This window comes from Crinia signifera, chromosome 6 (assembly GCF_055691185.1).
Source record: "Crinia signifera chromosome 6, ASM5569118v1, whole genome shotgun sequence".
NCBI classification, from domain to species: Eukaryota; Metazoa; Chordata; class Amphibia; order Anura; family Myobatrachidae; genus Crinia; species Crinia signifera.
In genome coordinates, this window is record NC_139222.1 from 215756640 (window position 1) to 215781707 (window position 25068).

Genomic DNA, 25068 nt, shown 5'->3' on the forward strand with positions numbered 1-25068 from the left:
TTAGGGAAAATCTCCAGTGCATCTAGCGAAAATCTCTCCCAAAATTGCTTAGTCAAAATTGTCCATTAGTCAAAATCTCCCAGTGTGTTCACCCCTTTAGCCTCACAGAAAGCCAATCAGTGCCTCCACCTGTGAGTTTTGTGAAAAGGCTGCCAGTCTGCAAGTGAGGGGTCTCTCTGATTGGGGGAAATAATACACTGGGAAGTTTTCCATGTGGGAGACAACATACTGCCAACTATGACTGGTACGATTCGGCTATTGTTATTTTAGTGAGCTAAGAAACTATCCTGTGTATTAGAGCCAGACGGCAAGGATTTATTTTGATGCTTTTTCTGTTAGTTTGATTGACTAATAAAACAGGTTGAGGCCAGTTGCACCCCAGTATTGGTCTGATTTGTCACCTCCCAGTTGCTGCTCCTTACCATTTATACAAAACAATTTTGAGTCACACTGAGCAATGCCACATAACACTGTGAGAAATAACAATAAAAACTTTTCTTACATGAAACTTCTGTAATTTAGGAAGATTTCAATCTTCTTATGATAAATCTAGGTAGAAACTCAAAAAAAGAGCGTCATATACAGATGATAAAAACACCTTTATTTTAATAATGCAGGACCTTAGATCCATAACACGCTATTTATTCCACCTATCATGTTAGTGGATCTCCATTATTAAATACTAAAGGACGGTGTTTTTATCATCTGCGCTATGGCTCTCTTTTTTTGAGTTTCTTCTTAGATTTATCACAAAAAAACAAATTATAAAGTGTCACAGGTGCTCAGAATGACTCCAAATTAAGTCCAATCACTTACACTGTTAGGGGGTTATTGTGGTTGGTACGGTGAAACGTGCGTACGGTCCGTCACACCGTGCGTTTTCCGAACGCTCACGGTGAGCGCAAGTCCGCCCACAGAACAGCCACACACGGACAAGTCACAGACACCGACAATGGGGAGTGTTGTCCACTTGAGCGTAAGCAACCGTACACGGACGGATCTCCCTCTTAGCCACTGATACCTGGCGTATATCTGAGCGTACGCCACCATGCACGGACGGGTCTCTTGCCTTTTTCAATGGAAAACTCAGCGTGTGTCACCGATCGTGAGAGGAAGCGTACGTCCGTGCACGGTGGCGTACCCTTCACATATATGGGCCTGCAAATATTTCCTTTCAAGCTTAATTGTGTCAATTACTTAATTTGTCCCAATTAAGCTCATGATTGAGTTCTATTAACTAAATTGACTACCTTAATAAACACCGTAATAAAACAACATTATAACCCTCATTACATGTATATTTATTATGTTCTCATGTGGCACTTAACTCACTATCTATGTGTCCCCACATTGGATTAACTTTTAAATAAAGTCATGTTGGTGTTTGTGTGTACAGTATGTACTAAATGATGTCCATAATTAGAACAATGAGTTCCTCATGGAGTGGGTGAGGTAGGAATGCATATGTGTCCTCCAAAAACAAACAGTGATGACTCCTCATAGTTCTTGGTACAGGTGTGTTAAAGATGTGCCAGTCGACCAAGCATGACAAAATGGTTTGTGTGCAAACATGTTCTAATATTGTTCTAAATAAGACTTTAGAGTGTGATAGGCAGATGTTGGGATCCTTTGTTAGAGATATGTAGCTGCAATAATGTGCTTGGTGGCATCTTACATACAGAGTGGGCTACATAAAGTTCATAGCAGATATGAAAGTGCATAATGTATGTTCTTGAGAAATAAAATACAGATTGTGTGCAAAATAGTGGCCATGGCCTTAGGACATTTCTCTATTGCAAGTAGAAATTGAGTCCAAAAACATCTGAGTTCTCTTAGACGTGGTTTATGTGTCTTTTTCATAATAAAAAACTGGTATGTTTGTGTTAAATAAAGTGCTCAGTGCGTATCACGTATCCCAGCTGAAGGCATTATATAGGCAGAGATTTCAATCAGAATTGGCGCCAAAGCCATGCTTTCTGGTCACTCACGTGACTGGAAGCGGAAATGCGTCATCACTTGGAGCCGGATCTACCGCATCCTGACACTTTATCATTTTTTTATTTGTGAATCTTTGTGGGAGGGGTTAGTCAAACCATCCCCATAAAGTGTGGAGCAGCTCGGATCATCCAGCGCAACTGGTATAAAAGATATTGTAATTTCTGCCTTCTTAGATTTATCATAAGAAGTTTAAAATCTTCCTAAATTACAGAAGTTTCATGTAAGAAAAGTTTTTATTGCTCTTTCTCAATATTTTTTCCAGGACCTACTGGCAAAAGGCAGGTTGTCAACAACTGTGGGTTCCATTTTCGTCTCAATATCTTTTGAAGAATTATCATGTTTCTCTTTGAAAAGACTTTCCACAGATTATAATAAAATGTTTTAAAATCACCATAGAAATGTCCAAACCGCATCAGAAATGTACTCCGAGGAGCAGAATTTCAGAAGATGTTTGTGGAAACGATACCAGTTTTCCAGTGGAAGAAACACGCACAGGAGTCGGAATACAGACGACTTCAGATGTATCTTGGTGCTCAAGGCTGGATGCGTATTCCGTGGGAAAGTAAGTTATCAGCTCACATACAATATACCAGAGTTTCTCAAACTTGGTCCTCAAGGCATTATAATAGGGCAGCTTTTAAAGGTACCCATGGTTCAGCTCAGGAGGCTAAATTAAATTGATTCAAATACAAATTAAGTTACTTGGCGCCAAGCATAGATTTACTTAAAACCCAAATCATTAGGCTACCTTGAGGACTGAGTTTGAGAACCTCTGCCATATACCAATCAGCTAAATATCATGAATACAGATTATAGTCAAATAATTCCTGCATTCCCTAACATGACCATTATATAGAACATGGTGCGATCCAGTTGCGAAGCTTGATTTCAGAAAGACTATATTTGCAGCTGAAGGAGTGGGGTGCGATATATGGTCTTGACAGTCGGGATCCTCACAGTCATTATCCCAACGTCAGGATCCTGACTGTCTGGACTCAGACAGTGGGGCAAGCGCAACAAATCCCCTTGCGGGCTCGCTGCGCTCGCCATGCTACAGGCACCGGGGCTCGCTTGCCACCTATTGTATTCTCCCTCTATGGGGGTTGTGGACCTCCACGAGGGAGAATAGCCGGTGGCCGTCGAGACCCCGAGTGTTGGGGTTTTGACAGTCGGGATCCCGACGTCGGAGTAATGACTGTCAGGATCCCGACTGTCGGGAAACTGTCCGGCACCCGAAGGAGTGGCCATGTGTATTCTTAACTAATATTCTTATTTATAAAGCAATCTACAATTAGAGAACCATGGCACAAAGTAGAGAAGGAACTGGCAAGTTTAGATCACCCAGCTCTCTGCAAAGATCACACAGCAGTGATTAAAATGCATGACCTTCTTCCAGATACCGGAATTACAGTAGCATATGAGACGAGATTTAATAGAGTGCGATTTTTATACTTTTGCCATTTTTTTTACGCAAAAAAAAGGCCAAATGTGCACATTTTCCAAAAGTCGCACATTTAATAGGATGCGAATTGTGCTAAAATCCGCACTTTTTGCTGCATAAATCGCACATTTTGACCTGTCAATTTTTTTTCTCACACTTCAATTCGCATCCAGAAGTTTTCCCATTATAAAGTATACAACTCGCAAATTTAATAGGGTACGATTTTTGGTAAACGTTACCAAAAATTGCAAAGAAAAAAATGGTACTTGTGTAGTTTCATGGCGCCTTGCGGGGCAAGCGAAGTGAGGGGTCCCCCTTCCTGAGCATAACCAGCCCCGGGCTCTAAGAGCCGGCCCTGGATTCAAAAATACTGGGGACAAAACAAGTAGGGATCCAGCAGCCAGCAGGGTAATGCCACAGCCGGAGAGATACTTTTTATACAAGCTCCCCTTGCCAAAGCATTCACCCCCCCAACCAGTCAGCCTGGGCAGGGATCCTGGGGACCCCCCCAATGAAGGGGTCCCCCCCCTCCAAAATTTACCTGTCTAGGCTGAAAGTCAGGGCTTTCCCCAATGCCCCTGGGCAGTGGGCATCGGGCTGATAGGTGATTAAAAATAGATTCAACTATTGTGTAATGTTGTGGAACTACAAGTCCCAGCATGCCTGCACTGCATGCAGGGACTTGTAGAAATCAGTGACAGCATGCGGGGCATTAAGGACCTGCTGGGACTTGTAGTTCCACAACAAAACAATCTTGATTTACAACCCTGTTAGGGTGCAGTTAATTTAGATTTACTAAAGACTAAATACACCGATAGACTGGATATACTGGTGTCATACATATGCTCCTTAGTCGATATATGATTGCATGATATCAATTGAATTGTTAATCTCATTGGTTTTTTTTATACCTTTTATGTGTTTTTTTAAGTGATCTCAGTAATAAGGATTAACGATTTAATTGCTTTATATTTTTTGACTAATTAAAATCTCAATAATGATTTACAAATGCCTAATTGATTAATTGACTTCATTTGTGTAGTGTGGGAAGCGCTCCAAACTACACATACGAACAGTAAAAGTTTATTACATACATAGGCTCAACAGTCAGGGGGTAAATGCTTTGGCTGGGGGGACTTGTATAAAAAGTTTGCCCCTGGCTGTGGCATTGGCTCTTATTCAGATCTGATTGTAGTACAAATTTGTTCTCAAACTGGACAAAATCATGTGCACTGCAGGTGGGGCAGATGTAACAATGCAGAGAGAGTTAAATTTGGGTGGGGCGTGTTGAAACTGAAATCTAAACTGCAGTGTAAAAATAATGCAGCCAGTATTTACCCTGCACTGAAACAAAAGAACTCACACAAATCTAACTCTCACTAGGGGCCTTTTTCTGGTTCACTCCTTCTGGAAAATTCCTTCTCAAATGGACAAAACCATGCTCACTGCAGGTGGGATGGATGTAACATGTGCAGAGAGAATTAGATTTGGGTGAGTTATTTTGTTTCTGTGCAAGGAAAATACTGACTGCTTTATTTGTACACTGCAATATAGATCTTACTTTGAAGTAAAACCCCGCCCAAATCTAACTCTCTCTGCACAAGTAACATCTACCGCACCTGCAGTGCTCATGGTTTTGTCCATCTAAGAAGGAATTTGCCAGACGGAGTGAACCAATAATAAGGGCCAATATGTGTTACATCTGCTCCACCTGGTTTTGCCCATTTTGAGAGCAAATTTGTACTGCGATCAGATCTGAATAAGGGCCTGCTGGCTGGTTGGGCCCGGTGCTGGTTCTTGAAATATGGGGGACTCCTACTCATTTTGTTCCCCGTATTTTTGGAACCAGGCCCAGCCCTTAATCCTGGTGCTGGTTTTAAAAAATAAAGGGGACCCTATTTCTTTTGCCCCGTGATTTTTTTTGAAACCAGGACTGGCTCTTTGAGCCCGATGGTGGTTATGCTCAGGAGGGGGACCCCCACGCTGTTTCTTTTTCTTTTCTTTTTTTTTTTAACAAAAGCGGACATTACCATGTCTCCAAAATCGCACATGTCCTCAAATTCACACATTTTCAAGACTAAAATTAGCACATTTTCATGACTCAAAATTGCACCATATTGTGCTTTTCACCCGCAATTTTGCATCCCCTTAAATAGTCTATTTTTTTTTTCCATAAGAGAGAGTGATTCAGATGGAGGCACTCAGAGACTTTTAACTTTTCGGGGTTAACAAAACCCCTTTGTCAATGTTCAGAATATATAATATAACCAGAGTTTGGACTGAAAATGGAAGGGGAAAATTATTTATTAGTAATCATTTCAAAGATTTAAGATGGACCACTGTTGGCAACAATGCCAGTTTCTCACAATGGGGTAGATGTATGAATATAACTGGACCATCATCCTTGTTTCGTTCGGGAGAAGGCTTTTGCTGTTGTGTTGCATGTTCACTTTTGTGGTTATTTGGCATCTCAAAATAATTGTGTACCTGGTGTTACTCAGGAGATTAAAGCTGAGCAACCATCCAACACACCTATCTGTATCTACTTACCTTTACAGTGTCAAGTTGCCAAATATAGGCAGCAGCAATTGTATATACCTTATACATCTACCTTGGTCTGTATGTACAATACAATATCTACTTACAATATGAAACAGATATTAAGGAAATGTTCTATGCTAGTTACTAAGTTCTTGTGTTATTTCCCCAGTAATAAAGCAGACTCTGAACCTACTGAACTCTACAAGTAATGCCTATTTGTTTGACAACTGGAAGGGTCAGTCTCCCTGTATACGATGTGCTGTCGTGGGCAATGCAGGCATTTTAAATGGATCTGGAATGGGAAAAGAGATTGATGAGCATGACTACGTCTTCAGGTAAAAATGAAACCCCTGTTTGTTCAGTTTCCCATGCTCTGTGCTCCCAGTAATCCAGGTATTTGTATCATTTTCTCTGTGCTCATTAATCTACAGGGTGAATGGAGCAGTTATAAAAGGTTATGAAAAGGATGTTGGGACTCGGACCTCGTTCTTTACTTTCTCAACAAACACATTGATGAACTCTTTAGGAGCCTATGGTAGAAAGGGCTTCAAGGGTGCTCCTCGTACAGAGGTAATACAGGATGTCCAATGTATATTATCCATTCCCCAACACACATCGGAAAATCTTAAGAATCATCCCCAATATTGCTAAAGGCTTTAAAGTATATTTCTAATACAAAAACACACAGTTTGGTGAATATAAAGCAATTAAATCATTAATCCTTATTACTGAGATCACCTGAAAATACACATAAAAGGCATAAAAAAACCAATGAGATTAACAATTCAGTTGATATCATGCAATCATATATAAACTAATGAGCATATGTATGACACCAGTATATGCAGTCTATCGGTGTATTTAGTCTTTAGTAAATCTAAATTAACTGCACCCTAAGAGGGTTGTAAATCAAGACAGTGGGGCAGATGTATTAAGCCTTAACAAGAGATACATGCAAGGGTGATAAGGAGAGATAAACATCCAGCCAATCAGCTCCTTACTGACTTTTTTCAAACACAGCCTGTAACATGGCAGTTGGCAGGTGATTGGCTGGACGTTTATCTCTCCTTATTACCCGTGCTTTTATCTCTTGTTAAAGCTTAATACATCTGCCCGAGTGTCTGTGTTATATCACTCTGTTTTGAGAAGTACAGTCATTAGAGCAGTTGATACATTTAGATGTTACTTAGATTATAGCTTTTTTTGTAGCACTGTCAGACTGGGACCCGGTCTGATATACCTGCCGGCGTTTGGAAGGTGCATATTTAAAGCATAGTTGCCTACTCTACCAGAAGTTCCAGGAGAGTTCAGAATTTGGGGAAGGCCTCCTAAACTCTTAAGCAGAGCAGATCACCATCCTGCATTCTCTCCAATTCACTAGTGAAATTGGCAGGACAGAATCATGTTGATTTTCAGCAAATCTGGATATAATGACATGTTTTAAAGATGCCATAAATACACAATTTTACCAGTAGCAAATTAGACCTGTAAGCTTATGTAGTCAGTTGCAATTGTGCTCCAAAGCACTTAGGAAAGGACGCATGCTGGAAACTGTATTTACATAGATATGTTCAGCTGAACATATCCCAAAATGTGTCCAGCTGTTAAATAACATCATACACCAGTCATGCACACTGCATATACTCATGCCGTATGATAGTGGCTGGCCAATTTGTTAGCAGTAATGCAAAACATGCAATACCCTACCTGTACATAATATAGCAGTATAAAGAAGTCTTATATGTATAACAGACAGTGACGGAGTTGTCCTAGGGTCTGCAAGGCTAAAGGCTCCTTACTGAAATCAGACCCCTTTCTGTAGCCTCCCCAGTGAGTACTGGCGCTATGATGAAGAGTGGACTAGCAATGAGAGTCTTTTCTGGGAAATCAGACCCCTTTCTGTAGTGAGCCCCAGCCTCCCCAGTGACTACTAACGCTATGATGAAGAGTGGACTAGCAATGAGAGTCTTCTCAGTGAAATCAGCCCCCTACCGTAGTGAGCCCCATAGTCCCCAGTGACTACTAACGCTATGATGAGGAGTGGACTAGCAATGAGAGTCTTTTCTGGGAAATCAGACCCCTTTCTGTAGTGAGCCCCATAGTCCCCAGTGACTACTAACACTATGATGAGGAGTGGACTAGCAAGGAGAGTCTTTTCTGGGAAATCAGACCCCTTTCTGTAGTGAGCCCCAGCCTCCCCAGTGAGTACTGGCGCTATGATGAAGAGTGGACTAGCAATGAGAGTCTTCTCAGTGAAATCAGCCCCCTACCATAGTGAGCCCCATAGTCCCCAGTGACTACTAATGCTATGATGAGGAGTGGACTAGCAATGAGAGTCTTTTCTGGGAAATCAGACCCCTTTCTGTAGTGAGCCCCAGCCTCCCCAGTGAGTATTAGCACTATGATAAAGAGTGGACTAGCAATGAGAGTCTTCTCAGTGAAATCAGCCCCCTACCGTAGTGAGCCCCATAGTCCCCAGTGACTACTATTGCTATGATAAGGAGTAGACTAGCAATGAGTCTTTTCTGTGAAATCAGCCCCCTACCGTTGTGAGCCCTATAGTCCCCAGTGACTACTAACGCTATGATAAGGAGTGGACTAGCAATGAGAGTCTTTTCTGTGAAATCAGCCCCTTACCATAGTGAGCCCTATAGTCCCCAGTGACTACTAACGCTATGATGAGGAGTGGACTAGCAATGAGAGTCTTTTCTGCGAAATCAGCCCTCTTCCACAGTAAGACTATGTTGACACAAGAATGCCAGCGCCAGTATTCCGACACATTTGAAATATTATTTCAATTATTTTAACAGTTGGAAGGTGAATAGTTTAAAATATAGCGCACTCACAAGACATGCAGCAGTTGGTGAACTGTGTTTTTGTCATAACACCAAGAGTAATACAGAAGTAGAGTGGTTTGTTCACCAGACAGCGCTACCTTGAGACATTCCCATAAATTGCACCAATAAGTAATAAATCTTAATACATAACTTATTGTAGGCAGATAGTGTATCCAATTTGTCAGCCAGAGATTCGCTCTGAAATGAAACAAAAAGTACCCTTTTGTCCCCCAATAATTGGGACTCACATTGAGGGCACACAAAGACACATCATAGTGTAATATGGTACAAACAATTGAATTTTTAATGTGTAGATAAACTCACAAAGGTTGACGATATTAAAAGCATAGGTAAATGAAATCCCAGGCAAGTACTGCTAACATAGGGGGTTATTCTAGTCCATTCTTTCTGACAAAATCCTTCTTAGATGGACAAAACCATGTGCACTGCGGGTGGGGCAGATGTAACTTGTGCAGAGAGAATTAGATTTGGGTGGGGTTTTTCTTCAAAGTGAGATCTATATTGAAGTGTAAAATCATGCAGTCAGTATTTTCCCTGCACACAAACAAAATAACTCACCCAAATCTAATTCTCTCTGCACATGTTACATCTGCACCCCTGCAGTGCACATGGTTTTGTCCATCTAAGAAGGATTTTGTCAGAAAGAATGAACTAGAATAAACCCCATAGTCCTCGAATTTCTTCGTCCCATGAGATGCAGGGTCCAACTCCGGAAATCGGGTCCCACAGGGTCCTGGGGGTAGAGGGTGCCAGACAGCTTACACAGGGATCCACGAAAAACACCAAGCACTGAGGCCCTTATTCTGATTCGGACGGTACGGCCCGCGTGCGGCCGTACCGCCGATGTTTTTATTCTGCACATGCGCAGAGGTCAATCTGCGCATGTGCAGCCCCCTTCGCCGCAGACGTATTTCGTCCGCCGCAAAGGGGGCGTATAGGGGCGTGAGGGGCTTCATACCCTCATTTCCCTATGTGTACGCCCCGCGTTTCATGGGCGTTCCCATGCAAACGCGGGGCGTATGCATGGTAATGAGGGTATGACGCAACTCATGGGGGCGGAAAGCTGACGTCGCCGGATGTCAGCTCTCAGCCCCCATACAAGCTATCACACGGACGATTGTCCGTGTGGTCTCAGCTTGCGGGAGCTGCTGGGGCGTGCGGACCTGCCTTCGATGGTCGACGACCATCGAAAGCAGGGGGCAGCTCCCACCATGGTGGAGGCGTACGCCTCCACCATTTTTATGCGGATCGCCAGCCGTCCGTGTACGGACGGCCGTGGCGATCCGTCTCGTGGGCGGGGATTGGTTTGTGCGGCCGGAGCACCGTGTGCGGCTCCGGCCGCACCAACCAGAATAAGGGCCTTAATGCATTTCGCACCCAATTGGTCCTTCTTCAGAAGTGTGGTGTCAAACAGGCAGCAACGATCTTTTATTCCCCCAGACCGGATGTAGATGCGGCGGAAGGTCCGTTACATAATTACAACCTCCGGCACACATCGCACATTCAGCGATAGGCCGGATGTACATAGTTACATGTATTCATAGTTCCTAAGAGCGGCGGGGGTTCCGGGAGAGGCCGCACACATCGCGACTTCCGGTATTACCTCCGGCCCCACATCCTCTTCCGGGTAGTGATGTAGTGATCCAGGACGTCATCACTACCCGGAAGAGTCATACGGCAACGCATCGCATGCCATATGCCGGCATGCAATGCGATTTTAAATTGTATAAGCATCCTATACGATTTTTAATTGTATAAGCACCCATTAGTGCTTACAATGTTAAATGAACCCCCACGCCACCCCCACTATCAACACCAACCCGAAGCGTGGCGAGCGCAGCGAGCCCGCGAGGTGCAGCGGTACGCGTCCTCCGACCTTTTCATACCCCCACTATCCACGTCGGCCTGGAGTTTATTTTATATAGTGTGGTGAGTGCAGCGAGCCACCGAGCCCGAAGCGTGGCGAGGGGACGCGTATTACTTTACATATATTCCGCGGCCCCTGGCAGGGCTCACTGCGCTAGCTACGCTTCGGGCTCGGTGGCTCGCTGTGCTCGCCACACTATATAAAATCAGCTCCACACCGACGTGGATAGTGGGGGTCTGAAAAGGTCGGAGGACACGTACCGCTGATAGTACGGGTGGCGTGGCGGTGCTTTTTACATTGTAACCACCCATTACGGTGCTTATACAATTATTTATCTTATAGGGGGCACATTTAACATAAAAAACACCCTCTAGGGTGCTTATACAATTTTAAATCGTATACCATTGTATACAATTTAAAATTGTATAACATCGGCTGCCATCGCGTAACATCGCATCGCATACCATCGTATGCCTTATGGTATGCGATGCGATGGGCGCCGTGCTAGGAAACAAGTACCGTTGCCTGGACATCGCATACTGAGTATCACCACAAAAGAAAAAGCATTCTTCTGATTCAAAAATTAAAAAGATTCTAATTTATGTGTAAACCTGACCACAAGATACTCAGCCAGTGTGAATGTTCTAACACCAAACTTTCATCTGCACAGGAAACTCGCTATATCATTTTACCGGATGCTGAAAGAGACTATTTAACGGTACGAGCTGCACTCACAAACTCCATCATTGATAGGGGCGTAATGAAGAAAATAGAGTAAGTGTTTATTTGCCTTTCTTAATGTGTTTTCCTATCACTGACCATTTATTCCTTTTTTCTTTTATAAAGTTTATTAGGGATACAATGAATTAGAATACTGAACCTTACAATTCTAATTAAACAATAGTTTTAATAAACACGCATTTTAAACTAAATTCCCCAATTTTTCATAAACATTTTTTGACGATTCATCAATATGTATTTTCACGAATCATCAACCAATGTTAGTATTTGATCGGTGAGTGTCTTTTCTTTGAGATACGTGACATTTGCAAAACATTCAATAGCTTCTGGAGTTCTGAGCAACGTTGATCTTCATTTGTACTACAGGTATATCTCCCTCAGATGTAGTTATTAACAATACCTAATGTGATAAGGTTCACATACACAGGGATTCAGATCTTTTTTTTATAAAGCAGGTAACAGCATACCAAGTTACATCCATAGGCATAGACTCTTGCAAAAAATCTAGTGGACCCTACCATAGCCCACACATCCCGGGCTGTCGCTTGGGCAGCAAATCCACCATCAAGAGCATTTCCGATCTGCCTTGGAAACACTTGTAAAAGGAGATCACAGGTGCTACTAATTACACAGGTGCTAGGCTTCTGCTACTGCTCCAAAACCTGGTCTGGATCCTCCACATTACTCTAATGTGGAGATATGCTGTCTCTGCCACACTCCTTCCCCCTTAGCTTCAACCACCCTGGTGAAGCTACAAAATTTTTAGGTGAGCTCTCTGCCTCACCTACCTCCGCCTGGGTACACAGCCCTCCACCACTTTCCAGAGGTCACCCACCTCACCTTTCTTCCTCCGCCTCTAGCTTCACCATAGAGTTGCTTGGAGAATCAGGACCTACAAACCTCCTGGAGACGGCATCAGCATTGAGGTGCTGTTTCTCTGGATGATGCCTCAACTCAAACTTACAGTAAATGGCTGTAAGTCCAAAAGCCAACGAGTCACACAAGCATTCACCTCTTTATTTGTATGCATCCATTGTAAGGGTGCATGATCTGTGACCAACAAAATCTCTCATCCCAACAAATAATATCGTAAGGATTCGACTGCCCATTTCAGTGATGTAACTATGGAAGGTGCAGGGGATGCAGATGCTAAGGCGCCCGGGAAACCAGAGGACAATCCCCTGAACCCTTTTATTTCTATTTAAGTAGTGCTGAACGGGCAGGGTTATGAATAGTTCCCCTTCGCCCGAACAGGCAGTGCAGTGTCTGCTGTGCCGTCCCGTGCCCCCTCCCTTGTCAGCGGCGATGATTTTCTTAATGAAGGGGGAGGTAGTCTGTCTGATCCAGACTCTCTCTTTCACCCCCTCCCCTCTCTGAATCTGTCAGGGCTCAACTAAACATCACTATCAAGTGACCAGCCCCAGCTTTAAACCAGCGCCGCTGTGCACGAGACCCAGAGCTGCCTCTAGAAGACTATCTCTGGGGCCGAGTTGGAGACAGCTGCAGTGGATAAAACCTGGGCTGGTGAGAGGAAGACCTAGCGCTATGGAGGAGACTCTCCCCCAATGCTTCAGGTATATAGCACCATTTACATTTAAGGGTGGTGTGTTTGGGGGAACAAAGGGTAGCTTTTATTGAGGTGGTGGAGGGGAGAGGATGGGATTAGGGCTATAAAGTTCTGCAGGTCTTTACTTTTTTAAATCCTTGCTCTCGGTCGCCCCACTCTCTCTCTCTCTCCTTTCTCTCTCTCTCTCTCTCCTTTTTCTCCCCCCCCCCCCCCATTTCTTTCCTCTCTCTTCCCTGTCCTCTCTCTCTCTCTGTTCCTCCCCAGACGCCCTGTCTCTCCTCCCTGCACCTCTTCTCCCCCCCCCCACCATATTTCTACCCCTCTCTCTCTCCTGCTCTCTCTCTTCTGCACTCTCCCCGACACACTCTTGACTGTCACATTTTCTCTTTTTTTTTGTTTCACATGGAGGGCCAATGAAGTAACAATTGGGGGGGGGAGGCTTTCAAATATTTTTCTTTTGGGCCCAGAAGATGCTAGTTACACCCCTGGCCCACTTTATCATTTGCTTAAGGGTTTGATTAAACCTTTCTACCAGGCCATCTGTTTGCTGGTGGTACACTGAGGTGGTAATCCTACTTTTGACAACCGGCATATATCCTTCATAAATTTAGAAACAAAACGTGTACCTCTTTCAGTATTCCCAAGTGGATATACATGGTTAGTAGCTCTATGGCAATGGTGCCAGACTTCAATGTACGCAGGGGTACAGCTTCTGGGTACCTGGTGGCATAATCAACTACTACCAATATGTATTGGTGCCCTTGAGCAGACTATTCCATTGCCCCTCTCTCAGATCCATACCAATCCACTCAAAATGCATGGAAATGATAGGGAGAGCTACCAGTGGAGCCTTAAACTCTGGCCGTGGGGCTGTCTTGGCACACTGGGCATTCCTGACAATGCCTCTTAATGGAGGCATAAATGACGGGCCAAAAGAACCTTAACTGTATACATAGGCGTGCGCAGCCCATTTTCTTAGGGGGTGCACCATTGGAGGGGCGTGTTCATCACGCCTACTGGGCGTGTCCATCAAAGCCTACTGGGCGTGTCCATCAACGCCTACTGGGCATCAATGCAAACTAAATAGGTGACTTTTTTATGTATATGGGCTTCAGGATTAATTATTCCCATCACACACACCAGTAACAGGGACAATGCACGCCAAAAATTTACACTGTAATGGCCATTACACATAAGTCCACACACCCTAATGCCCATTACACATAATGCCACTCACCCTAATGCCCATTACACATAATGCCACTCACCGTAATGCCCATTCCACATAATGCCACACAACATAATGCCTATCAGACATAATGCAATACACAGTAATGCCCATTCCACATAATGCCACCCAGCATAATGCCCATTTCACATAATATCACACACCATAATGCCCATCACACATAATGCCACACACAGTAATTGACATGCCAAATTATGCCAGGGCTTGACAAATTTTAGTAAAATAGGGATAATAGGGATTACATAGTATACCACATGCCATTATGCCCAACACACGTTATGCCACACACCGTAATGCCCAATACACATTATACCAAACACTGTAATTCCCATTACACATTATGCCACAAACTGTAAGGCCCTTTACATATTACGCCTCACACTGTGATGCCCATTACATGTTGCACCTCACACTGTGATGCCCATTACACATTACACCTCACACTATGATGCCCCTTACACATTGACTCAGACCACTATGCCCATTACTCCTCACACCGTGATGCCCATTACACATTACGCCTCACACCGTGATGCCCATTGTACATTATGCCCAGTACACATTATGACACATGCCATAATGGGCATTACATATTAAACCACACATTGTAATGGCTATTACATATGATGTCACATAAGTGTCGCTGGGGGACCCACACGCTGTACACCCTTCACCCATTTAATTCTACTCACCTCATCATAGGTCCGGCAGAGCAGCGGTAAAGACCACTGGGAAAATGGCAGCATGGTGACCCATATTCACATTACACAGCATGTAGTGACCCATAATCACATTACACAGCATGTAGTGACCAATATTCGCACTTAGTGACCAATATTCACATTACACAGCGCGTAGTGACCAATATTCACACGTAGTGACCCATATTCACATTTACAGCACATAGTGACCAATATTCACACATAGTGACCCATAGTCACATTACACAGTGCGTAGTGACCCATAGTTACATTACACAGCACAGTGACAAATATTCACATTACACAGTGCGCAGTGAGCCATATTCTCATTACACAGCACGCAGTGACCCACAGTCACATTACACAGCGCTTAGTGACCGATATTCACATTATACAGTGCGCAGTGACCCATATTCACATTATACAGTGTGCACTGACCAATATTCGCATGTAGTGACCCATATTCACATTACACAGCACAGTGATGAATATTCGCACGTAGTGACCTATAGACACATTACACAGCACAGTGAGGAATATTCGCACGTAGTGACCCATATTCACATTACACAGCAGTGACGAATATTCGCACGTAGTGACCTATAGTCACATTACACAGCACAGTGATGAATATTCGCACGTAGTGACCTATAGTCACATTACACAGCACAGTGACGAATATTTGCACGTAGCGACCCATAGTCACATTACACAGCACAGTGACGAATATTTGCACGTAGTGACCCATAGTCACATTACACAGCACAGTGACAAATATTTGCACGTAGTGATCCATAGTCACATTACACAGTGCATAGTGACTAATGTATGTATTATATGTATACGCTAGATGTTCCCTGGGGTATATAGACACAGGGAACATATATTCGCTGAGCTGCGCAGTGCCTTGGCAGCCATTAGCCGCACCACTGGACCTCCGGGTGGGTAACAATATAGGCAGAGACAGCACAGTTATCACACAGGGAACAAATACCCGCCGAGCTGCACAGCGCCTAGGCAGCCATCAGCTGCACCACTGGTCACCGCATCAGCCAGGCAGGTAACAATACAGCAGGGATTCCCAGTTATTCGTGGGCGGTGTTCCGCTTGCTAGGCAGCAAAAGATTGATGCTTAGTGAGTGATCCTGAATCAGGCCCCCTGTTCCCCTCACTACATTCTCACACACAGCCCACTCCCTCCCAATAAATGGCACACTCCCCAGTCTCTGCATACATTACCTTCAGGTTTCAGCCAGGAGCCATCCTGTGAGCCTGACACAGAACAGTAGGCTACAGGGCTAGCTGCTAGGGATGGGTAATCATATGATGTTTCATCGGTAACATCGGATTTATGGTTCCAATGTTCGATGTTCAACCCTGCAATGTTGAGGATCCAATGTTTCATCAACATCGCTAGATTTCTCCCCCGATGTTTTTCTCAATCTTCCAATGTTTTTTCTTTTGTGTGTCAATGTGTGCTGCTTTCAATACTTTGCAGCCAGCTCACTCTCTCCTTGATTTATATTCATTAAAAACTTAAGAGACTGATAAAAAAAAAAAACATTAACAAAACTGACAGTATCACTGCTGGCTGGGCTTTCATATGTGTGTGTGGCTGTGTGCTGCTGCTGTGGGTGGTAGCTGACAGTGAAAGACAGTCTGGCCAGCCATTCAGCAGCACACAGGACTGCCACAATGCAACTGGTGCTGTTAGTGAGTCACTGTCGCTGTCTGCTGTGGTGTTTCTAGCACAGGCATATCAGTGCTGATATACAGACCACACTGTGCTAGAAGCACTACAGCAGACAGTGACACTCCAGGCAGGGAAGAGGAACTGCATGGGTTTTCAAAGATAGTGGGTGATAGAATGAACAGTATAATACGATAGTCACTAGTAGTGACATTGTGGTGAACTCCCTTCATATTTATTTATTTATTAATAGTTTCTTATATAGCGCAGAATATTCACTTGCGCTTTACAATAGGAGACAGTGATACAACAAACTGGGTATTTACTGTCAGTCAAAGGCATGAGGGCCTTGCTCGCAAGCTTACAATCTATCAATTGATTTATTATTATGCAGAAAGCATATCACAGCACCTTACAAAGGGCCTGATTCAGTTGTGGATGCAGACATTTGCACAGTTTATTTCTTTGACATGCAATGTCAGTCACACTGCACATGTGCAGTGATTTATTAGTAACAGCGGATGCAGATACAGAGTGACAGGTACAGTAGTTTCTATTTGAGAGAGGGGATGGGGGCTGGTTTGTCAAATGCAGACGTGTTTCAAACCTTAATTTGCAGTTGCACTGGCTCCAGCGTCTTTGTTCTGATGGTTATTCTAAGCAACAATGTAGTATGTTATATGTTGCACTGTGTGTACAGTTTTTTTTGCTATTTTCTATGATCAACATAAGTTATTAGCCTGCTGCTACAGTTAAAAATCTAGGTAAAAATAGCAGATTGTGAGTTGTTGCAATAAAGTTTTAATAGTTAATACTTCATGTTTTTTTCCTTCCGTAACAAATTTGATTTACCACAAAACATGAATCATATATCCATTGTGTGTGTGTATAAACTGTAAGCCTCCAACAAGATAAACTTAATAGAGGGATTATTTATCATTTCAGAAGCTTATTAGTGTATTATATGCTTTGGTAACCAGTTTATTTTAAAAAATATTGAAACATCGGTTAACATCGGTTAACATCGGGTTCACAGTACCAATGTTTAAGTCTAAATGATGTTTTGCAACCAATGTTGAAAAACATCATTTGACCGATGTTTTCTTTCAATGTCCCATCCCTACTAGCTGCACTAGTTCACCCGGGCACAGGAAATGGCAGGGGCGTGGCCTAATCATGGACCCCCGTGGCCACGCCCCCTTTTGAAACCTCGAGTCCTGCTGACTGCTGAAGGAGCCCAGGCCAGCCCAGCCCAGCGCAGGTACTGCTAGGTGGCCTGCAGCTGTACTACTTCACTACTACTGCAGCTGCACTAGTTCACCCGGGCACAGGAAAAGACAGGGGCGTGGCCTAATCACGAGGCCCCCCGTGGCAACGCCCCCTTTTGAAACTTCGAGTCCTGCTGACTGCTGAAGGCAAGGGTGTAACTACCATAGGTGCAAGGGGTGCAGTTGCTATGGGGCCCAGAGCTGAAGGGGGCCCATCTTTACTGCATAAATTATATTTGCTATATACATTTATTGCCATTATTTGGTATCTAGGGGCCCTTACAAACTTTTGCTATGGGGCCTACAAATATCTAGTTACGCCCCTGGCTGAAGGAGCCCAGCTCAGCGCAGGTACTGCTAGGCGGCCGGGGGAGGGGGCACTGCCGCTGCCGGTCATTAGGAAGTGCTGATATTGTGCGGGGGGTGCCGGTCATTAGGAGGTGCCTGTGCACCCCCGGCACCCCCTGTGCGCACGCCTATGACTGTATACCTTGGAATATTTTCTCCTCCCCAGATGGCCAACACACAGATGTGCATGTGCAGCTTCTAAAAGCAACTGCACCAGCTTCCTGGGAACTAATAGCTGATCTACTCTTTTTCCTTGTAAAGTAGCAACACGATCTAGCAAATAATTTTTCAATATAAAATATGGCACACCCTGATAGTAAAGCATCAATTACCCTACCATTAACCACTTTTACAGTCTCAAAGGCATGTACCAGATTGCGGTCATCACGTTGATCTTGCCCAAAGTCCTGCAGTGATATCATCCTAACAACCGGGTTCCATTGGGCCTCATATTTGGTCTCCTGGGGTAGCTCAGGAACTGCAGTAGCTCTCCCAGCTGCCAAGCTTTGGTAGTCTCTGGCACCTGAATTGCTTCAGTGGCTGAAGGTTTGTGTTATGCCAGGTAACCAGCTCCTGCAGCAATGGAAAGTCACAGCACAGGATCAACGGATAAGGTGGTCTGGAGGTCACCGCTGCCACCACCTTTAATGGCTGGCCTAGAACGATCAGGGGCAAGTAAACACATGGTCCCTCCTCCACAACACCATGGATACATAACACCCTAACAGGAGGTAGGACCTTGTCAGCTCCACATTGGCACCAACAATGGTGAGCTCACTGCCAGTATCCACAAGTACCCACATCTCCCGGCCTTCCATCTGTGTCAGCATTCGGAACAGGCAGGTCTTTGCTTGGGATACACTCACAGCTGCCATGCTGACCAATGGCAGAGTTGCTTTTTCTGCACTGCAATCCATCAGCTCTCCCTGTTTTGGGCAGTCCTGCTGCACATGACCAGGCTTGCCGCACTCAAAGCACTGGAGGCAGAGCCTTTGGCTTATCTCCTGCAACCTGAGGCCTTGGCTTTGGCACTGGCATAAATCCCGACCTGGCTTTTTTCAATTTCCCCAGGGTCAGGTGCCACTCAATAACCACTGCCAACTCCTCAAATGCCTGGGGGTAAGCCTGAAGAGCCCACTGCTGCACCAAGCGGTCTAACACCCACATAGCCTGGTCTAGTGCAACTATCTCAACAATTTTTACTGCAGAGCTTTTATTCGGCTGCAACCAGGCCTTAACCAGCTGGGCTAGTTTCGCCAGCTGAATCCTGTGAGGCTCAGAACCCTCCAGTCATCAGTAATGGAAATATTGGGCTTTGCTGGGCACCATCACTCCAATCCTGTCCAGTATCGCCTTTTTAAGGCCAGGGTAGGAGCGTGCACAGACATGTTCACATAAGCTCTCTGTGCTTCCCCTGTTAAACAGGGAGCCAGCCTGTGAGACCATTCCTTTGCCGGCCATCCCAAGCCCGTGGCCATGCACTCCAACATGCATAGGAATGCCTCTACGTCATCAGCTGGGGTGACGTCATAGCGCATGAAATCCTACATCTGGATTTCATGCGCTACTTGCGAAACAGGTGATTTTCTAATACTGTACCCTACAGAGGCCTATGGGCTTCTTCCCACAATTACTTAGGAGGCTTAATTTACTGTGCCAGACTCACAAAAACAGACCAAGCCATCACCCACCTGCTTTATTGGCTACCAAACACAAAACTTCGAATAGCCTGTTTTAATAATGTGGAGCCCTTTAAGGCTGCCTGTTGCTTTCACTGCAAGTACAGGTGGGTTGATTAGGTTAATCCACTCACTAAACACACCAAAAGTGAAAAACTTTTCCTGGCTTCCAGGCCAGCTGCACAATGTGTAACCAGAGATGAGGGGAAAAAAACTAGCTGTCCTACCCACGGTTCTCTGCTGTATGTAGTGTCACATTCTCCACCAATTGTGACAAGGATCACATACACGGGGATTTGGATGAAGACTTTGATTCTTAGTTTATAACAGCATACTAGATTACATCACACCAGATTAATTCCATAGGCAAGCGTAGTTACAGGCAGCAGCATACATGTAATCACAGCAAAAATAGAGTCTTCCAAATGCTCCAGTGGTCACTACCATAGCCCACACCCAGGCCTATCGCTTGGGTATATGTGTCTTATATATACAGTGGCTTGTGTCCACCAACAAGAGCATTTGCACTTCTGTATACAAAGTGGCTTGGTCCACCATCAAGAGCATTTGCACTCTGCCCTGGAAACACTTATATAAGGAGATCACAGGTGCTGCTGATTACACACCTGGCTTCTGCTAAAGGAACCAATAATGACACCACCTTCCTCTTTTTTTCTCATATAGCCCAACCAAATATTTTGGGAAGAATCTGACAACAGAACATTTCAAAATCCTACATCCGGATTTCATGCGCTACTTGCGAAACAGGTGATTTTCTACTACTGTACCTACAACTTATTTACCAACAGGTCTACATACGGGATCAGTCTGGAATCCCGGCGGTCAGAATCCCGACGGTCAAATACCGATGCCGGAATCCCGACCGCCACAATGCCGACAACGGGGGGGGCGTTGATCACCCCCTCTTGCGGGCTCACTGCGCTCGCCACGCAGCGGGAAGGTGCCTCGCTACGCTCAGCACACTATTTTATTCTCCCTCTATGGGTGTCGTGGACACCCATGGAGGGACAAAGTGCCGGCATTGTGGCAGTCGGGATTCCGGCGTTGGTATTTCAAGCGCATCCCCTACATACATTATACATATATATAGCAGTAACTGTAGTTAGAGGAAAATAGGATTATTATGTTGGCTATACACTCTTAAAATAAAATCACTTGGTGGGATGTACTAAAGGAAAATTGCAGCCAAAACCCGCAGTTTGGGGATTTTGGACTCCTTTGCCATATACTAAGCACAGGAATGCAATGCAAAAGCTGGCCTTACCCAATGGAGGCCTATGGGCTTCTTCCCACAATTCCTTCTGACACCCCCCTCCCTCCCCACCAGCATTGCTTATAAGCAGAGCTGTCCTTTGCATTGCTTATTGCATATAACTGGAGTTGGGGCAGACTTAATTCTCCCTTTAAACGTGGCTATTGTAGGTCAAGCTTTAGCATCCACAGGTACCAGCTACCCTATAGGACCAATCAACAGAGGCAGCATAGGAATTTCTCTGGCCATTCTAAACAGTGGTCACAGCTGTGATCTTACACCAAAAAACCGTAACAGTATAGTATCATCACCCTTTTGGTTTGAGCTGTTGAAAACATGCCAGTCCATAATTTCTCTACTGGCATTAACATAATCCTCTTTGATTTCTCCGTCAGCATATACAAAATCATCTGATTTGTCCACAGCATTGGTGCCTGCGAGGTTCATAGTGTATGCCTTGAATTTATTTGATTTGTCTGAAAGGCCTGCTATAGAGTATACTGTACGTGCCATTCCCTTTCAAACCTTAGCCAGTTGTCAGCCACTTTTTCATCAAACATCAGCGGATCTATTCTTCTCAGACCTTGTGCCATGGCAACCATCTTTTGACACCATGCAGATGTGTAGCAACAAATCAGGATGACACATGTAGCATAAGCATACCTCCCAACTATCATGGAGGAGCAGGAGGGAAGCTCACACGCGCGCCGAGGGTGCATAAATAAACATGGGCGTGGCCTAGTTACAGATGACGTGGGCTATACCGTGAGGCCACGTCCCATTTACGGCACTGTGGGGCATGAATAGTGTCTATTCACGGGTGACAGCGAGGACTCCCAACTGCTCCCCCCCCCACAGGACACTGCTGGTCCCGGGATAGAAGCGGGAATGTCCCCAAAAACCGGGACTTCCCGCAGTAACCGTGACAGTTGGGAGGTATGCATAAGTGTAATACAGGTCTTTACTCACCATTCCAGACACAAAATGAAAGTAACAGGAGACAAACAGGAAGTGAGTCCCCTTACCATTACATCATCTCCCATGATGCACAGCATGCATTTACAGTAATCAAATAAATATTTTATATAATATTGTAGCTTGCACTGGAAAGCTAGAGTTGCTGTAGTAGACCTGTGCACATTTTGTACCTATATGCAATGAGCTTTTGTAGTAAATGGAGTAGATACAGTATATTCAGGATTGCCTACACTCCTGGAATGGCCGGGAGGCTGCCAAAAATCGGGTCCACCTCCCGAGAAGGTAGGCAAGCCTCCCACTTGCTGGCCAGAGCTCCCGCACCCTTCCCCTCTGATACAATTACCGCAAACCACGGGTCTATGGAGAGGGGGCAGGACTAAAATGACACAGTAGCATCATCTCACGTCATTTAAGCACCACCCCTCCTCCGTGGCCCACTTATCACAGAGTTTTATGTCATGGGGTGGGACCAAGTTATGTCAGACTTGTCCCTGCCCCCCTTGACGTGTTGCCTCTCCGGGCTTCTCCCGGAGAGGTAAATATAAAAGTGGGCAACTATGAGTATATTGCAGTATACTATTTAGTTTTGCAATCTTTTCAATAAGTGACAAATTAATACAGCACGTTTGCAAAAGACCCCGGAGTGCCAGCCTTTTTCTTTGATTCTTTATATATATATATATATATATATATATATATATATATATATATATATATATATAGATAGATAGATATTAATACTTTTATTTCTTTTTACAGGTTCCTGTGGGCTCCAATTTTAAACACAGCACATCGTGATATTTACCGCCCATCCACAGGGGCCTCTATGTTGCTGGCTGCTATACACGCTTGTGACAAGGTGAGGGAGTAATTGATTAGAGGGAATTAGTAAAGTAACTTAAATTTATGTACTTAGAGCACTTTATTTACTAAGTACTGTAATGTACACTGATAAAACCACAACACAAATAAATAACACACAGTGATAAACAGTAAAAAAGAAGGTAAAACTTTTCCCCCACAAGGGAGTGTAAGGAGCAATTGAGGTGCTGGAATTAGTATTGGTGCTTTGTACTAAGCTTTGGAGAGTGTCCTAGTGAAAAGAGATAAAGTACTAACTTATCAGCTTCTAACTGGCTTTACTTTTGCTAAATTATAGATGCTGGCAGGGCTGGTTGATTGAAAGTTTATCTGCCTCCACTTTATCACACTAGAGTGCAGACACTGGGGTTTATCCTATTAACCCCAAAGGGTGCGAGTTGTCATTCGGGTGCCATTTTCACACTTAAAACGGCACCTGAATTAATACTAACTCACACCCTTCGCAGGGCCGAATTGGCTGAAAATTGCTTGCACCCCTATGGAGGAGCGAGCACTTTTCAGCAAATTCGGCCCACCGTAAAGTGCGCCCGGTGTTGTAATGATTCGTCATCGGCAAATCATCCGCACACATCGGGGTTTATAGGATCGACCCCACTGACTGTAAAAGTATAAGTAACATGATGACAACTGTCTCTGGTGTGTCCAGGGCCAGATTAACAATGGGATGGATGGCGCTGCATCTCCAGGACTCCATTGTAATAGGTCCATAGGACACTGGCAGCTTTGAAAAGAAAAAAAAAACATTTTGCTGACACAGACTGCCAGCGCTGTCCTCTCTCCCATGCTCCAACACACTCATCTTAGAGCAGTTTCACTGCAGAACTGTACAGGCAATGCAGTGTGATAACCGTGCAGGCAGTGTGGTGGCAGTCCGTCCCTTCAGCTCTCTCTTCCTCTCCGGGGACCTGAGCCTGGCCTGCCATTCACAGTCACAAGCTCCATCCCCAGACCTCACGAATAGCTGCTGCTGCAGGAAGACTGGTGTTAATAATTTGTTCTATGATGGCTACTTGATGAGTAGCATAGAATAGTGTAAGTGTACTTATGTGGTGATATGTGTGTAATGTATATACGGTATGCATGCGATGTGTGTAGTGTGTACTGTGTGTATATGTTATCTTGTGGTGTGAGTGTACAGTGTGTGTGTGTGTATATATATATATATATATATATATGCGGGTGGGTCGGTCGGCACTCCTGCTGAGTAGTCAATGTACCGTGGTGCCTTCCAGGAACAATGGATATTTTCAAACAAAACAGGCGGCACTCGCGGATTTGATAATAAACAAGTGTATTAAAAATACATCGTAGTGTCACATCAAATAACCCAACGTTTAGAAGAAGAAGAAGGGGCGCACAGCCTCGAAACGTCGGGCTATTTGATGTGACACCACAATGTATTTTTATTACACTTGTTTATTATCAAATCCGCGAGTGACGCCTGTTTTGTTTGAAAATATATGTATATAGCCTTCTTATTGCAAAGCTCTGCAGTAATGTTGATGTATATACAGAAACTAGGGGCGAGATTTAGTGTGTTTACCGTTTTTCTGAAAATGCGATTTTTGCTCAAATCGCCCTTTATCGCCCTATTTTTAAAATCGCATTTTTTTCCAAAAAGCGAATATTTAATGAGGTGTGTATTCCGGCATGAAAAGTGCAAGTAAGTGCGATGTAGGGCGATTTTCTGGATGAAAAGTGCGATTTTTTAGTCATGAAAAGGTGCGATTTTTTTGTCAAATGTGCGATTTTGGGATTGAAAAAAAAAAAAAATGGCGTAAGGTCCCCCCGCCTGTACATAACCAGCCCCGGGCTCATTGAGCCGGACCTGGTTCCAAAAATACGGGGGACAAAAAGCGTAGGGGTCCCCCGTATTTCTGAAACCAGCCCCGGACTCTTGGACCGGTCCTGGTTCCAAAAATACGGGGGACAAAAAATCTGGGGGTCCCCCGTATTTTGAAACCAGCACCGGGCTCCAACAGCCCGC

At 44.4% G+C, this 25068-nt stretch overlaps 1 protein-coding gene across 1 annotated transcript in view; it reads left to right on the plus strand.

Annotated features, from left to right (window-relative positions):
* LOC146007208 (alpha-N-acetylgalactosaminide alpha-2,6-sialyltransferase 2-like) overlaps positions 1-25068 on the plus strand; it is a 54714-nt gene that overhangs the window by 23071 nt on the left and 6575 nt on the right. Inside the window, exons 3-8 of the mRNA XM_083145566.1 lie at positions 2395-2560; positions 6150-6315; positions 6412-6550; positions 11376-11479; positions 20633-20716; positions 22959-23058. Of these exons, the coding sequence (XP_083001692.1) occupies positions 2395-2560; positions 6150-6315; positions 6412-6550; positions 11376-11479; positions 20633-20716; positions 22959-23058 (759 nt within the window). The remainder of the gene's footprint in view (positions 1-2394; positions 2561-6149; positions 6316-6411; positions 6551-11375; positions 11480-20632; positions 20717-22958; positions 23059-25068) is intronic.